Here is an 18550-nt window from a genome sequence, read left to right as displayed (position 1 = left end):
CCTGACAGCATGACTAGAGCATGAAGTTCTGCTTCATTTGTTAAAAGCTTCATGTTAAGTCACAGCACATACTGTATAATCATACAAACTGTAATTAGTAAACACTTCCAAATTTTAGACTCCTAATGCCAGGGAGAAACAGATGAATGGAATTAAGAGGAACAAACTTCCAGTGAAATCAGTAAGTCACGGAGATGAAAGTACAGCACAGGGAGCAGAGTCAACAGCAACGGTGCAGGGGACAAAGGGGGGCCACACTTGTCGTGGGGAGCCCTGAGCACCACATGGAGCTGTGGCATCACCTGATGGCATCACTGCGTGTCCCCACAGAAGGTGCCAGAAGCGGCAGTTTCACCGCAAGATTGTGACACTCTACTTCTAGACACATTTCAAAATAATGCATTTCTCAGTCACGTTCTTTACACTTTTAGAAAACAAAAAAAGTAAAAATTCTCATGATTGCTCAGCCTTAAATCAATATACACAATAATGCATCAATTGATACAAAGGATGATTTCTAATTATCGTTACTTTGTTTTTTAAAAGATCAAATCCCACAAATTTCAATCTACTTTTAGTTGACTCCCTAATTTTTCAACAAACTAAATAGGTTTCCTTTTCTTTTTTTAAGATTTTATTTATTTATTAGAGAAAGAGAGAGAAAGCACAGTGATGTGAGGGGCAGAGAAGCAGACTCCCCGCTGAGCAGGGAGCCCGATGTGGGGCTCGATCCCAGGATCCTGGGAACATGACCTGAGCCCAAGGCAGACACTTAACCGACTGAGCCACCCAGGCCTACCCACCCCCTTTTTTTTTTAATCTAAGCCAAAAGCTAAGCTTGAGATGTATACGAATTTAATTTTTACAGTTTTAGTATTGAGGATTAAATTAGCTAGGTTTAGCCTACATTAGTCCGTCACCTCTGGAAAACAAAAGGAAACTTATTTATGGTTTTACCAGTGACTCCTGCCTTCCAGAATCACCTATAGCCCCTCTTATAACAAATAACATACCTATTTTTTAATGCTAATACTTCTGAAGTCCAAGCCCTGAAGTGTTTGACTTCCTAGCTGTGAGATTACTGGGAGTCAGATTTTTATTTTTATTTTTAAAGATTTTATTTATTTATGACAGAGAGAGACAGCGAGAGAGGGAACACAAGCAGGGGGAGGGGGAGAGGGAGAAGCAGGCTTCCCGCGGAGCAGGGAGCCCGATGCGGGGCTCGATCCCAGGACCCTGGGACCATGACCTGAGCCAAAGGCAGACGCTTAATGACTGAGCCACACAGGTGCCAAATTTTTAAATTTTTGTTTTACACAGCTTAACTCATCATAAAAGTTTTAGAAATCCTGTGTATTTCATAGTCACTAATGTGTCCTCCGAGGAATTTCAGATCTAGATTTTACCTTATCAGAAGAGTGCCAACACGTAAGAGCTTTAACACCCAGGCAGAAAGAAAACTCCGAGTCAATCTCTTCCTCTCCTCTGCTGAACTGATGAGAAGACTGAGATTACTTCCGACTGAGACCGGCTATCCCGCTGACTTGTCTCTCATACTTGCAGCACTACTTACTGCTCCTCCCACTGGGGACACGGCCGCTGGCTCAGCGACGTGAGGACTGGCTGCTGCAGATACGCGTAAGCGAAGCACCCACAACAGTTTCTGGAGGCATGCATTTGATTCGTTTTCAAGCAACAGGAAAATTTAGAGTGGACCACATTTCCAGATGTTTAGGGTGGGGAGAGCTGAGGACAAACGTCAGCACTCGTGCCCCCAGCAGGTGCTCCCCTCAGTAGTGCCCTGTCACAGTCACTCTTGGTGTTTAGAGCGTGTGTACAGAGCAGCCTGCCTACGCACAGCCCCAACCCCATCTGCTACCTACCATTCTGAATCATGTAGTGCAAAATCTGTTCAATGATGGACACCACATAGCTAGCGTCTTGTAAAACAGGCAAATAAGTATTCTCAGATGAAAACACCTCAAGCATCCTCATTGGAAGTGCAACATTCAAACTGTCATCATTACAGTTTTGCAATAACCTGTAAAAACAAACCAAAACAAAAAGTATTCACATACTTACTGGATGGCAAATGTCATCCCAAACTCCCGCAAATGACTCTCCTTCACTATGGTGTTTGAGCCACTCTGTTCTAGTACTAGAGGTCTCTGAAAACAGGCAAGACTCGAGGACAGACAGGACAATAACTTCACACTTCCTTTGGAGTACTTACTACGTGCCCAACAGCATGCTGATACCGGTTTGTACAGATGAGAAATGCCAATCACAGAGGGAAAAATAGACGAGGAAAATCAGAGACCACAAATGTAGTGTGAGAAGTGTTATCTCGCTAAAAGTGCTTAACTCCTTCAAAGAGCTCCTCAAGACTTTCCACACCTGTGAGAAGTTGCTGACTCGATGGGATTTACCTGCAACAGAGGCTCATCAACCTCTTTATTTGAAATAAACATGTAAGTCGCTCAGATCCATCCAACTGCTGGACAAACAGGGAGCTGTGTTTAATTAAGTTCTGATACATCCATATCTGAAACATCAAAACATGCACATCACTCTCAATCCAGAAAAAGCTCACTGTTTACAGTACATAACAATCCAAATTTCCTTAAGTGGTAAGTAGATACTTAATCAAAGCATGATAAAAAGTAAATCCTCTAAGTTAGGTTTTATTTTGTAGTATATACCACACGTCTTTGATTTTCTATCTTAAAATAGCACATCAATATTAAGCTAAGTCACTAAATTTATCACTAGAACAAAGTACACTTAAAACTCATCTAAATCTGAAATAAAACAGCTCATTTGCAAAAATCAGCAATCCATCATAAAAACACATGAGAAATACAGCATTGATGCCAAGGTATATACAAGGGTATCTGTTTGTTCGCTTTACCTTTTGCCTCTGTGTCTCCAGCATCCTTTCTGTTGGGATACTCCCCTTCCCTAACTCCATGAAATTTTGGTAGGAAACGCGATCATACAGCCCCACTGTGCCCAGTAAAAGCTCAGGTACGTAGTATGTGAGGTGACAAGAGACTGCACAGATCCCTTCATAATGCTTACGTATATCAAATCATCATGGTGTACCCTTTAAATATCTTAAAATTTTGCCAACCACCCCTCAGTAGAGTTGGAAAAAAGTCAAGGATGTGCCAGGGTGAGGAGAACTCCCCATTCTCCTGGACACAACAACTGGGCAGTGCATTCAGCAAATGCTGAGTAAGATTTCTAACCTGCACCCAGGAGGCCTATCTGCTATGGACGTAGCTACCATAAGTGATTTTGAAAACTCAATACTTAACAAGGAAGTTCTTCTACTTTCTGTACTATATTCTTGTAAAACTGTTACTTGTTCGTTTTGTAAGACCCATTTGAAACCAGTTAAAATTAAGACAGCTTCTTAAATGGGGCTACTTACAAATGTGCCACATTCTTTCTTTGCCTGTTATCTGACAGGAGCACTTCTTCATATAAAATGTTATCAGACAAAATGCTAATGCAAAAGTGTTTTATAAAACCAATAACAACAGACCTAAGTTAGGTGGAGATAACTCTGTGACCCATTCCAAATACAAATTTGCCTACACACAAGCTTTCTTCTTCAGGTGTTTGGAGGTACCTCGTCCATATTTTCTCAGGAACCAACAGGATACAATACTCTCTGTACTACCTGACATAGAGTTCATTCTAAATTGCCTGCTATCTTAACAAATAAAAATAGCCTGTACAGTAACTAAACATTATAAAAATCTAAAGGGCAACTGTAGGAACTTCAAGAATAAGGCTGTCAATATATAAACCAAGTAATTATGTTTCAAGTTGCTTATGAGATAAAAAAAAAAAAAACCTCAAAGCAGTAGTGATACTTTACTTAAACATTCTCTGGACTGTGTTTTGAAGATTTTATTTATTTGAGAGAGAGAAGAGAGAGCTCAAGCGGAGGAGCAGAGCGGGAGAGGGAAAGAATCTCAAGTGGACTCTGTGCTGAGCGTGGAGCCCGACGTGGGGCTTGATTTCACCACCCTGAGATCACAACCTGAGCCGAAACCAAGAGTGAGACGCTTAAGTGACTGAGCCACCCAGGCAATCCTGGACTGTGTTTTGATAATATATTTCACAACCTTGACAAATGTACCAATAACATCCAAAAAGTTGTACATTAAACACTACATTAAATACTTACTTTGCCTAACTTTTTGTTACTATTTACTAAATGCAGATGAGTAAAGTTTTAAAAACATTCATTCTTTCTTGGGAAGTCAACTGAGGATATGTATCAATAAAATGAGGGAGTAAACCAAGAAAGCAAAAAGATAATGGCATCAGGAGGCAGGATCTAAAACTGAAGCAAAGCAACTGATTTTCCCAAGGTAATGACACAAGAATTTCCTGGAATCCAAGAAGATTAGCTCCAGGGAAACAGAGCATCAGACTAGCTGATATCTTTGATCATATGGACAATTATACTGAGAAGCATTTTACAGTACTGTCAAAAGTAGAGGGCAACTTTATCAAGAGGCTCAAAGAAAGTTAAACAAAAGTCAGGCAATTATGAACTCCAGAATAATTAAATATAATCAGAGTACACTATTTTAGCAGAGACCATAATTTATTTTTTTTAATTTTTTAAAGATTTTATTTATTTGACAGAGAGAGAGAGACAGCGAGAGAGGGAACACAAGCAGGGGGAGGGGGAGAGGGAGAAGCAGGCTCTCCACTGAGCCGGGAGCCCGATGTGGGGCTCGATCCCAGGACCCTGGGATCATGACCTGAGTCGAAGGCAGACGCTTAATGACTAAGCCACCCAGGCGCCCCGAGACCATAATTTAAAGTCATAATAATAAAAAATAAAGGGAGGAAATGCAGAAGACACAGCCATATAAACCTAGCTTTGCAAGAAGCATCTTAGAGAAACACAAAAGTAGCATCATGCTTATTCCTGGGGGGGAATTAGGGAGCATGGAAGACTGGGGCAGAGGGCCTCTTTCCCCACATGATTAATTTGTTGTTCTTGCATTTTTGTTTGCAAACTGAATAAACATTCAAGTTCACTTTTGTTCTATTAACCAGGTTTGATGACATTTAATTCTATTTGGTTTCAGAATCCGCAGAGGAGCACTTTGCTTTGTTTTGCTAAAGGCGTGGGGGCAAACGTACATTCAGCCCCAAGCTGTGCATGAATTCTGCTGAAGCAGCCGCGTGGGGACCACAGACGGACCCTCACACAGAAGCATGGCAGGAGCAGTTCTCCAGAGGAAAGGGGTGCTCTGGAGAGACATGACTGGCACCCCCCAAGGCACCCGTACGTTGGTGCTCCTTAGCAATATCTCAATCTGTAAGACTTGAGTACATGAAGATGGTGATGGCCTGTTCCAGAAAGCAAGCCTGATTATCTGCTACTGTACTTCTCTGATTCATTTTTTCATGAACTTCAGAGAGAAAGCCTGGAAAGAGGCTACACTTAAGGGAAGTCCAGAATGGGCAGATGAAGCCACTTTTACTGCCTCTCTAGATTGGACCTAGTTTATGGAAAGTTCTCAGGTTCCAGCCTAGCTCAACTCAGGAAGGAATGCTGCATTCATTTTAAAGCCAAACACCAGATAAGCAATAAACTGTTTCTGTATTTATATTTCTTATGGGGATCTTTGTAGTATGTATGGTTGTAGTACGGAAAACTTTTCATTTTATACCATCTTTCAATGTAATTTGAAATTTCTGTTACAAGTAAAGAAGAATTCCTAAGAATAAGTACATTTTTAACCTAATAATTACATAAGAAATCTCAGTATTTCCTGAGAAACTGGACACAGTAACAAGTTGCATTTTTAAAAAGTTTATTCATCTACGCACCCATCGGTATTTTCCAAAACCGTTCCTCATCACTGATAACATTAGAAGCCTATGTTTGACAGTATTAGTTATATTTGGGATGTTTTGAAAGCGAGATCCTGTATGTTAGAGATTTCAAGTATTCATAGATATAACACGCAAGAACACGTCAGAGGCCTGTCACAGTGACGGAAGGGAAGGCACAGGTAGGGAGGGCTCTGGGTGCGACAGGTGTTGATGACTACGGACACTGAGTACTGGGTACATGGTGGACGGGTCAATACAGTATTCTAGGGCGCCTGGGTGGCTCAGTCGGTTAAGCGACTGCCTTCGGCTCAGGTCATGATCCTGGAGTCCCGGGATCGAGTCCCGCATCGGGCTCCCTGCTCAGCAGGGAGTCTGCTTCTCCCTCTGACCCTCCCCCCTCGCATGTGCTCTCTCTCTCATTCTCTCTCTCTCAAATAAATAAAATCTTTAAAAAAAAAAAATACAGTATTCTACTTTTTCTTATACTTGAAATTTTCCATAAAAAACCCCAAAAAACAAAAAACAAAACTACTGACAGTTTATTTGGCTCTTTAAGAGGTAAAGCACATCACCACAAAGGTGACCTATTACGGCGGGCTGAGGGCAGTTCCCAAAGGCACACTGGAGGGTTATGGGACCCCATTAAAAACACACGCCGGAAAACACATCAACAAGGAAAAGTGAAAGCGTAGTTAGCACTCACCAAACGTTTTGAGTCTTCGTTCTGCTTGTAGAAAAACAGAAGCTGCCTCACCAAAAGGGTAAGGTTGGGCCCACTGGCAACGGAGAAGGTACCCCCCGACTGAGAGGCGGCGGCGCAGCGATCGAACGCGCTTCTCTGGACGGCGTGCTGGAGGCGAGACAGACCACAGCAGGCATGACCGGGAGGGCTGCGGCCGCGGCGACCCCAGGGAGCCCCCGGGGCTGCGCGGCGGGGGGCGGGGCGGGGCTGCGCGGCGGGGGGCGGGGCGGGGCTGCGCGGCGGGGGCGGGGCTGCGGGGGCGGGGCTGCGCGGCGGGGGCGGGGCTGCGGGGGCGGGGCTGCGCGGCGGGGCTCCGCGGCGGGGGGCGGGGCTGCGCGGCGGGGGGCGGGGCTGCGGGGGCGGGGGCGGGGCTCCGCGGCGGGGGCGGGGCTCCCAGTCTGGGTTCGGCTGCCGGCGCCATTCGGGACGTTCTCACGGAAAGGTGAAAGGAAACCCAGAAAACTTGGGATGGAATGAAGACCCTTCAGTCCCCCAAAGACTCTTCCAACACTTCCACCTTTAGCTGCGGCCCAGGTTGCTATTATTTAAAAATCACCTCAAACTCCCCTGTCTATAAATCTTTATGTAAATATAAACTACTAAAATTAATTACTGGGGAAAACACTATTATCAACATTAGCTTTGATTACACAGGTGTACTAAGATACCCACAAAATGGATTCCACTTCTAAGACTCCGAGGCCATATTTAAAATAAGCTCTGGCATGCCTAATTCTTTCTCAGCTTAAAAGCAAACTTACTTGCTGTTTCCGGTCTCTGTAGCCTCGTATAAATGACTGTATAATTATTGCATTTTTCAATCTTCGTCTTTCCTCCTGCATAATGGAAGGAGGGAGGTACAATGGGTCATAGTGAAATGACATTTAGCTAGCAAAGACTTAAGAAAAAAAATTATAGAATTTACATACCACAAAATTCACTTTTAAGTGTACCAGTCACCAATTTTTAAAATATTCAAAATTCAAGTATCACCATGATCTAATTTTAGAATACTTTCATCACCCACTCCAAAACCCCCTGTACCCATTAGCACTCACTCCTCAACCCCTGCCCTGGCTCCCCCATCCCTGGCAACCACTAATCAAATTTGTCTGTGTGGGAATGCCTATTCTGGACATGTCTTATAATGGAATCATATAATATGTGGCCTTTTCTGTCTGACTTTTTTCACTTGGCACAATATTTTCAAGGTTCATCCATGCCGTATCACGTATCAATACTATACTTTTTTTTAAAGGTTTTTTTAATTTATTCATTTGAGAGAGCGAGAATGAAAGAGAGAGAGAGAGAGAGAGAAAGAGCACATGCGAGGGGGGAGGGTCAGAGGGAGAAGCAGACTCCCCGCTGAGCAGGGAGCCCGATGTGGGACTCGATCCCGGGACTCCAGGATCATGACCTGAGCTGAAGGCAGTCGCTTAACCGACTGAGCCACCCAGGTGCCCCAATACTATAATACTTTTAATGGCCAATTAATATTTCACCATATGGATGTCTCACATTTTGTTTATCCATTTACTACCTGATAGACATTTGGGCTGTTTCCACTTTGGGCTATTATGAATAATACTGCTGTGGACATTCACATAAAAGTATTGTGTGGCCACAGGTTTTCATTTCTCTTGGGTATATGCCTAGGAGTTGAACTAACATTTGAGGAATTGCCAGACTGTTTTCCAAAATGGCTACACCATTTCACAATCCCACCAGCATAGTAAGACTTATAATAACAATTTTAGTTTTAAGTATAGAAAGAATACAGACAACCCAAACATCGATTTTGAAAGCCACTTTTCTTATCTCAAAGCAGAAAATTCCAGTTTTGATTAAGGCTGTCTTTAAAATTTTCAGTGACCTAGCAAAACTATTCATTCTTCACATCACCGTAACCAATGCAGCTCCCACTGTTTGAAAGCCTACTATGTGCCAGCCCTAAGAGAGACACTGCACAATCATCTTAGACAACTACTATTCCCCGTTTTATGATGCAGAAGCTGAAATTTCCATGAAGATAAAGTGATGCTGGAAGACCTAAGAGAGTCAGAATTCAGAGCCAAGTGTGACACTAAAACCTGTACTCATCCTACCACATGACATTGTTTTATGTCTTCTATGAATGCCACCTGCTAGGCTTGAAATACACATGTGCACACACACAATCCTAGGACGGCAGAACACCAATCAGGTCACCCAAGTGTACTTCCTGAGCTTCAAGTGGTTATAGCAAAGGAACCCCTGAGCTTAAACCTAGTTTGGGAATCTATTCATTACTACGATGATTCTAAGAGCCCTTCATTAAAAACCCATATATGGTCCCATCAGTTTTCAAAACGTTTATTTTTATTCATTCAGTTGTTCACTAAGGAGGAAGTTTTGGTAGCATTCTAGCCTTTTGGCTGGGACAGGGACCTTTAGAGTCTCAAAACTGGAGTTTAAACATTATCTTTAATAACCCATAATTATGTTCGTGAAATTAAAAGAGAACTGGGAAATAAATGAAACAAAGAAAATTCTAGAATTAAAATAAAATCTGAAATTCAGCATTCAATAGATATATGTAACAATTAGACACTGGTAAAGAGATAATCTGTAAATTAGAAGTTAGGTCAGAAGAAAATATCCAAACCAAAGTAGAAATATTCAAAAGGATAAATATACAGAAGAGTATAGAAGACATATATGACACAATGCAAAGGTCAAATATGTACGTAATTTGAGTCCAAGAAGAAGAGGAGAGGAAGAATGGAGCAGAAACACTACTCAAGATATGAAGGCTGAGAATTTTCCAGAAAAGATGAAAAGACATCAACCAATAAATATTTCTCGTTTGAGCAGTCATTTTCAACTGACAGCAATTCTACCACCCAGGGGACATTTGGTAATTTCTGGAGACATTCTTGGTTATCTCACCTGGAGGGAGGGAGTACTGTGGCATCTAGTGGGTAGAGTAGAGGCCATGGATGCTGCTAAACACCCTTCAAATGTACAGGATAAGCCCCCACAACAAGGAATTATCTGGTCCAAAATGTCAACAGAGCTGAGGTTGAGAAACCCCGCCTAAAACCCTTTTATTTGCTGTTTCCTCCACCAAGAATGCTCTTCCTCCAGCTTTCCATAAGGCAGCTTCTTTTTCATCCTTCAGTTATCAGCTCAACTCTAACCAGCTCAGAGAGTCCTTCCCTGAACACCCTTCCCCATCACTATCACCTTACTCCACTGCCTTCATGGCACTTATCACTGGCTTATATCTGTGCTCTAGAACCCAGCAAGAACATTACCCATCTTATTCACTATCCATATACCCAGCAAGCAGCACAGTACCTGGAATATATCAAGCTCTCAATTAATATTTGTTAAAGGAACGAATGAATTATTAGAAAATAAAACAAAACAAAAATCTGGAAAAGTAGGCCATAAAATACCATAATTGCTGATTAATCAACAAAATAAAGCCATTTTGAGAAATTGTCACCAGAGAGGTGAAATGTAAAATAAAGAATATATTAAAACAAAAATAAATAAATAAAATAAAGAATAAAACAACAACTGTCACTAGCTCCATTCGTTTATTTATCTTCTTCACAAATAGTTAAGAAATTTGCCTTAACAGTGAGTTTTCTTCTTTCGCTTGGCAAAACATGAACATGATACACTAAGTCTGTCTAGATCTTCTAGAAACCATTATCATAAGCAAGCAAGTGAACTTTATAAAAGCCTGCCCGCCCCCCCCTTCTGGAAACTGCCCTTTTAGCCCATCTTTTTCCACACTGGTTCCAGAATAAATTACTTATTATAAAATCAAAAAAATCCAGAAATGCTTCTAAAATTTAATATACATAAATATATATGTTATGTCACATATAACATACATATATCTACACACCTGTATGACAGTAAAGCCAAGACTTATTTAAATGCTATGGAAAAATGCTTATTTAAAGAGACTATTACGAAACTGTTTTTACCTCTCTCTTTCTTCTTTCTTCCTGAGTACGATGTAAAAGAGAAGCCTTTTCTTCCTAAACACAAAAAGAGAAAAGATAAAGAAGGCTAATTTCAAATTCTAAAATACTCTCAAACAAAAATTATACAATGTCTTAACCAAAAAAGGATTCTAAAGATCATACAAACATTCTGACTTAATGAGAAATCTGAGGCACAAGAGGTTAAACAGCCCCCTGCCAGATCACAGACCTAATTAAAGTTAGTATTTCAGTAGTTTTCTAAGAATAAAATCTGATTTCTTTATACACACAAGAGAGTTCAAGTAAAACTGGGAATATCTGAATAATATCAGTGCATTATATCAATGTCAATATCCTGGTTGTGATTATAATACTACAGTTTTGCAAAATATAACCCCCCCAGGGGAAATCAGGCAATGTGAACAATGGATTTTTCTGTATTATTTCTAACAGCTGCACATGAGCCTACAATTACCTCAATAAAATTTTGATTTTTTTATGAATTCATTTTGATGAATTTTTGATGAAACAAAATTCAGGATTGTTACTGAATTTTTAAAAATTCTCTTTTCATCATAAAACTAAATTTTGAACAAAATTACTGGTATATAGAAGGAACCAAAGTAATAAATGGGAAACTTAAACATTTCAAATGAAATAAAAATACTTAAAGATAACCCTCCTTCCCCCCAGAACTGTTCAAGTCTATAGTGTATGGGCATTTTATTTTTATAAATGTAATCCAAAAGAAAATTAACAGTCCAAGACATTATATATGAATCATTATAAAAATGAATAAACAGACCTCTTAACAAAAACAAACACAACATCAAAGCAGTGTCAGAAGGCAAGTAATTAAGCCAATTTAAAATTATACATTGATATGTGAATAAACAGTGTGCAGAATGAAAAGTTTCTCACTGACAAAATTTAAAGCCAAAGAAATAAATCCGGGGCACCTGGCTGGCTCAGTCAATGGAGCATGCAAATCTTGATCTCAGGGTCATGAGTTTGAGCCCCATATATTGGGCACAGAGCTTACTTAAAAAAAGAAAAAAGAAAGGAAAGAAATTCTCCAGATATTTCCCACTATAAATAATCTCATTTCTTGAATTTCAAATAAAAAGCCTTTATCTACCACATGACCAAAGTCAGAAAAATGTTTTGTTTTAAATTTTAATTAAAAGGAGGAGGGGGAATGGAAAATTTAAAGTAAAAAGTGCAAAGTTATGATGGTCAGAATTTGGGAAAGCTTCTAGAAAAAAATTTCTAGCCAGTATCCTTATTTACGAATAGAACTGTTTGTGTCTATGCTTTCCTTTCCTTTTATCTCCATTTGATCAGATTTAATATATGTTCATTATTTGGTTAGAGCTAAAAAGCCAAGATTCCTTAAAATAATATACACTGTTACAACTATGAAAAAATACACTTAAGTTTGAAATTAGGGTGGGGGGATGGGGTAACTGGATGATGGGCATTAAGGAGGCCATGTGATGTGATGAGCACTGGTTTGTTATATGCAAGTGGTAAATTATTGAACACTACACCTAAAACTAATGATGTACTATATATGTTGGCTAAGTGAATAAAAAAAAATTTCTCTGAAATTCAACAAACCAACATTTTACCTTAAAAACATGGTACATAATGGTACATGCTGGCAAAATAGCCACTACATTTACTTCCACGTACAGATAAGCTCCTAGTCCTCGCTAATCTAAAAGCTGCACAGGCTCCAGTACCTCATTTTCCCTGACCACACTATTGCTTTCATCTGCTTCAACATCTGGCACGTGTAGGTATTCAACACATACTTATGAAATGACTGAACAAACATTTCCTTTAAGTCAAACCCTGCAGTCTAAAAGACGGCATAGCCCTAACAGCTGAAAAGCACTTTTGGATACCTGCAACACAGTACTTAGGTTGCAATATTTTAAAAATCAAAATAGGTACTCAGGATCAAAAAACACACTTAGATTCTAATTGAATACTGGAATTTCTTGGAAATTCTATCTTAAGTTTGAAGCTCATGGTATGGGAGGAGCCACGACAGCAAGAGAGGCAATGCTGGATGTGCTGAGGGTGAATATTCTTAACTTTTGATTACCTGTAGATCCAAATCCCTGGACACAGGACATCATACAAATGTGAAGGTCATTCTCTCACCTGTGCTCAAGGGCTGTAACGTTTCCTACTTAAAAGACAAATTCGGGCGCCTGGGTGGCTCAGTTAGTTAAGCAACTGCCTTCGGCTCAGGTCATGATCCCGGAGTCCCGGGATCGAGTCCCGCATTGGGCTCCCTGCTCGGTGAGGAGCCTGCTTCTCCCTCTGGCCCTCCCCCCTCTCATGTACTCTCTCTCTCATTTTCGCTCTCTCAAATAAATAATCTTTGAAAAAAAAAAAAGACAAATTCATTTCAAAAAAATAAGGTATAGCAAGCCAATCCAAAATAATGGATGGACACACACACACCCAATACGTAATTTCAACAATAAAATCGTGTTTTTGAAAATGCTAATAAGGCCTTTCAAAGCGTACTCATGCCCCTTAAATACTCTGCAGACAAAAGAAAACAAGGGCGCCTGGGTGGTTCAGATGGTTAGGCATCTGCCTTCGGCTCAGGTCATGATCCCAGGGTCCTGGGATCGAGTCCTGCATCGGGCTCCCTGCTCCTTGGGAGCCTGCTTCTCCCTCTGCCTCTCTCTCTCTCTCTCTCATATGAATAAATAAATAAAATCTTTAAAAAAAATTAAAAAAAAAAGAAAACGGTCTACAGGGAGAGGTGACCAATCCCCTATGTCCAGTCGGACACACTGCAAAGCCGACTGACAGCAGCACCATCTACCGCCAACACGGATTCGTCTGCGCCCGTCTACTGTGCCCTAGAGCACAGGAAGACAGCGCAGGCCACGTGTGCCACACACGGAAAACTAACAGGGAGGCCACGTGTGCCACACACAGAAAACTAACAGGGACTGAAGGCTTCTGTCCACACACCAGGCAATATTCTAAGCCCTTGGCTTCGGTTGATTCACGTATTCCTCAAAACTAGCCTATGAGGTAAGTACTATTATTTTTCCTATGAGGAAAGTGAGGTTTGAAAGTGGTAGATACAGGATCTGAACTCAGATGGCCTAGAGCTTAACCCACTAAGCAGTATGCTATTTACTTTGAAAAAGAACATTAATTGTTATTTTACATTTTGGGAAATTTAAACAAGTCTTTGTCTTCATTATATATGAGTAATCTGAAAGATGTATCAGAAAGGAAGAGAGAGGGAAGCTACAGAAAAAAAAATTTTGATCTTCAAAATTTGACAAGAAAACCTGGGGAGCAGGTGGTGTTGAGAACCACGGGACACAGAATGTCTAGAAAAGGCAAACGAAGCAATCAAAAAGATCAGGACAAAAAGGCTACCATGAAAAGTCAGCCCAGCACAGAAAGAAAAGTGTGACAGAGCGCATAACTGATGTCTACACATGATGTAAATTATCAATATGCAGCCCCTAAACATGTAACCAAACTCCAGATCAGAACCAGAGTCTCTTGTATGTTCCCCATCTCGAAGAATGTATCCATTCAAAAAGCATTCAAATGAGGCACAGGGGGTGCATTTATCCACTCAACAAATATTTAGTGAATCACATATCATGCCAAGCACTAGAGATTTTAACAGTAAGTGAGGCATTTGCTCCCAAGCAGTTCATAGTCTGGTGGGAGAAAAAAGAAGCTTGCTTACTGAATACTCACCTTGTACCAGACACAGTTCTAGACACTAGTGGGGAAGCCTGACGAGGACAGCCACGGTCTTCGCCCCTGTGCAGAGGCATGGACCGGGTATAAGCGCGGGGAAGGGAGACCTATTCTGTCTCAGCGACTAAGAGAACGCTCAGAAGAAAAGGCAGATTTGAAAGGCAACTAGGAAGGACGTGTTCCGCAGGGTGACAAGATGGGAAAACTTCCCAGCAGAGGGACAGAACACACGGTAGCAGGACCGGGGAGGAGCCAGACTCGGCAACCGTCCGTGGAAGAGTCAGGTGGGGACCTGAGAGCTCTACTGCTGGCTGTGGAGCCTGTCTCACGGCAGGACGGAGGGGAAGGAGACGATGGTAAACTTACAACTCAGTGCCACTGAGAGGCCTGAGGGGCTAATAAATATAAGAATTATCTCTTCTCAATGCTGTTATTTAAATTAACCCAATTTATGCAAAACCTATTACATTGTCCTTACTGTCTATTCCAGGTCCTATTACATTGTCCTTACTGTCTATTCCAGGTTAGCCTACCTGAGGACCTAATCTGAGTACCACCAATGTGCTCTAAGGGATCAAGTTCAAACACAGTCTTAGCACAGGAACATTATGGTCAAAACATTTCCTCCTCTTTCTCCCGACAGCTTCTCTTGCACCATCCCCCGATGCTGCCTCAAGTGCATCTCTCCCTCCAACTGTCCTTCAAGCCTCAAATGCCCTGCTTCCGTCTGCCCAACCTGGCCTTCCTTCCCTCTTGACCCCAAAACACACACGTAGCAAGCACCGCTCATCTTAGGTGAGACTCCACTTAAATGTCCTCTCTCCCATGAGGGAGAAGCTCTCCCTAGAAGACCACAATCTCTCCTACTCCTCCACATGATAAACTGGTGAGTTCACCAATGTAACGAGATTGCCTTGGCACATAAGACGTTCGTGGAAGTGTACTTAGCACATAGGGCTTACAACTCACCATGCAGAAAATGACTGTGTCTGCACCAGTCAAAATCATGGAGGCTACATAGGTATCCTCTACAAAGATGCTGCCTCCAAAGTGCTGCAGGAGATCACTCTCCAGCACACCATGCCAGAGTGCTCGTGTGGGTATGATTATTCTGCAGAGGAGTGCATTTTAGCTTCAGGGCAGAAAATGAGAAAATGAAACTTGAACTGTATCAGCTAAAGCAGCAAGTAATGAATGATCAGAGTAGGAACAGAGAGCGAGTGAGGCCGCTAAGCAGGGAAGAGCAGACTCTGACGCCTGTGCTGTCCGAGCGGAAGCAGCCTTGCAGGGCGCACACCCGACAGGAAGAGACACCCAGGCTGCTCCCCTGCAAACCAAGCTCAAACCACACAAGCGTGGTAATACTAAATATTTAGCAGCGTTTGGATTTCTGTGCCCAACAAAGGCTCTAGGATTTTACCACTTACAGACATAATGGAGTGTCTAAAGAGAAAAACATTTTTTATCTTAGTGCACCTGAAGAGAGGAAAGAGTAAAGGTAACCTTAATTGTATTTGTTTCTCCTCCAATAAATTATAAATTCCTTCAGAATAAGACCTATGTCTTATTCTTCATAATCCTGATATTTAGCATTGTGCCTAATGTAATGATTGAAGGATTAAATTTAGAAAGAATAAAGGTACAGCTGGGAAATCTGAAGCTCGAAAGATTTTAAAGTTGAAAAAAAAAAGTCATGATAAATTGAGAGAACAGAATGTAAAATCCCTTATCTACTGAGGCTGACATCAGAAAGACCTACATCTTCCTACCAACAGTTAGTGCCACCAAAATCAGAATACTGGCCAGACGAATCAATAATACCAGTGTTCTAAACACCCTCAATAAGTCGACAATTTCAAAAACGTTGTAAGTACTATTACAAATCTCATCAGTACTCCTTACGTCATCAGTCACCCTTATAACTGTTGATTAGCCCAATTCCCAATTCCTCCCGGAAGAATGACTGCTTAGATGGATAGACTAGCTCCTCCAACCCCAGGGTGCTCTTGACATGCTAAACCCACCCCTAGAAAGAAGTCTTTAAACAGACCCCCAGAGCAAAATCCTGCCTAAGCCAGCAGAGTAATCTATAACATAAGCCTACAGTTAGTTACAGCAGAAACCAGTGGGAGTGTGACCACAACGGTGGAAAAGCCACCACATCCTCTCCATATCATGCAGTGACGAGGCACAGAGGATGGAAGGTCAAGGAGGGAACGAGGGAGGACCTCTATCTTGGTGCACCTGCAGAGGGAGGAGCGAAGAAAGGGGACTCGGGCTCGGAGCCCTCCCCGTCCTCTCCGACTAGACCACCCCTACACCGGCGTCTCAGAGATGCCCCTCCACCACCTTCAAAGGTTCACCATAGCTATACCCCCTGGACTGTTAATCACTTAATATTATTCTTTAAATGGAGTTTTAGAACTTTCTACTTTGAATTAATTCTAGACAAACTTGCAGAAAGGATACATGAGTTTCCTTATCCCTTCTCTTACTCCACTGCTCCCTCCATAACCAGAATACAATTAGCAAGAGCAGGAAATTAACAGTGGCATAACATTACTAACTAAACTACAAACTTTATTAGAAATTCACCAATTTTTATACTAATGATCTTTGCCTGTTCTAGGAGCCCATCCAGGATCCAACACTGCATTTAATTACTATTTCTTCCCAACGCATACCAATCTACAACAGTTCCCCCACCTTTGTCTTTTATATCCTGGACTCCGCTCCTCGATTTGGGTTTTTCCAATATTCTCTTATGACTGGAGTGTGGTTATGCAATAATGATAGTAGTGGACTTTAATATATATGGTAAAACGTGTATCTATCTGTGTCTCCATACTTATATAAATGACCAGTATATAAATGAGAGAGAAGAAAAATCTCTTCTCACAGAATTCAGTTAATAAATGTAGAAGGAAAGAGGAAAACAATCACCAAACACCTCACAGTAACATATGGTGGAGACGACATCTACTGATGTGTGCTAAAATTAGTGGGCAAAAGCTTGAGCAAGAAAAATTAAAAAATAAACACTGAATTATAAGAAAAACCTAATAATTTATGAAAACCCCTATCAGAAACTAAGCCCCTCAAAGCAAAAGAACTGTTTATCATCACAATAAAGGGGTATGAGGTGCTATGTAAAGTTTAAAAGGAGGTTAAGTTTATAATTTTATTAATTTTGATATTGGACAACACAGAGAATACTAACTAACATGTTTATCATTCATCAGGCAAATGTTATTTAATTGCCTTCTCTGACAGAACTGGATTCTAAAAATGAATTCCTAGCCAGCACACCAAGTGTGACTTTGGTTCAACAAACTTTAGTTTCAAGAAAGTCTCCAGGGCCTGATCTTCTGAATGTGTCCTTTTATTTAGTACTATTCTCGCGATGATTTTTTAAAAAGCAGGTGGGGCTTGCGTCTATCCACTCGCCACACTCCTGGAGGCCATCACTCTTAACTCTGTACATATGGTATTCAAAAGACTTTCTTGAAGTTGTTTGCAATTCTTACTCCCACAATCAAGGTGTGCTTCCCATGGCTTCAGGTAAAAGGTTTACTCCACAAAGAACTGCCATTCCTCTTGAAGTGACTATCAAGAGACCTTTCTGCTCTCAGTACAGCTCAGTACAGGAAGAAGTGGGTGCTTGTACTTACTGCTCAGATCTTCACAAAGCTAGAGGAGTAAGTCACCTGCCACAGGAGTGATGAACTGACATTCTATCAGGTACTACTCTTAAATCCTGGAGATGAACAAAACTGCTTTTTGGATACGAAAGGGTCCAGTTTCTGGGGCTGGAACACACCGGATCAAACCTCCTACTGAACCACCATAGTGTTCTGTACCAACTCTGCTTTTCTCATGACAGCACATGGTAAGTCTGTTAGTCTGTCATGAAGTCATCAACACATTTTAAAAGATTTCCTCTAATTTATGAGTTAGACAAAAAAGTTTTCATGGACTTGTTTATTCAACTCATAGCTGACAAACAGCAAAGGATGTGCTGATTTCAAAATGTCAGTGAGCTCCTTGGTTGGCAGTGAGCAGCACCAAGTCTGTCTTCCCTGGGAGATTAACAACTGGCCCTAATTGTTTATAAGTGAACAATGAACTAACTCACTGGACAAAGGAATCTCAACAACTATGTTATTTGTTTTGCTACTAATCACCACTTTTC

At 41.2% G+C, this 18550-nt stretch overlaps 1 protein-coding gene across 1 annotated transcript in view; it reads right to left on the bottom strand.

Annotated features, from left to right (window-relative positions):
- UBE3C (ubiquitin protein ligase E3C) overlaps positions 1-18550 on the bottom strand; it is a 116774-nt gene that overhangs the window by 83458 nt on the left and 14766 nt on the right. The window contains exons 2-6 of the mRNA XM_027573611.2: positions 10600-10653; positions 7378-7452; positions 6578-6724; positions 2430-2545; positions 1884-2041 (exon numbers count right to left, since the gene is read on the bottom strand). Coding sequence (XP_027429412.1) covers positions 1884-2041; positions 2430-2545; positions 6578-6724; positions 7378-7452; positions 10600-10653 — 550 coding nt within the window. The remainder of the gene's footprint in view (positions 1-1883; positions 2042-2429; positions 2546-6577; positions 6725-7377; positions 7453-10599; positions 10654-18550) is intronic.

Source organism: Zalophus californianus, chromosome 12, assembly GCF_009762305.2.
Source record: "Zalophus californianus isolate mZalCal1 chromosome 12, mZalCal1.pri.v2, whole genome shotgun sequence".
Lineage (NCBI taxonomy): Eukaryota > Metazoa > Chordata > Mammalia > Carnivora > Otariidae > Zalophus > Zalophus californianus.
This window is presented reverse-complemented; position numbering and strand designations above follow the sequence as displayed.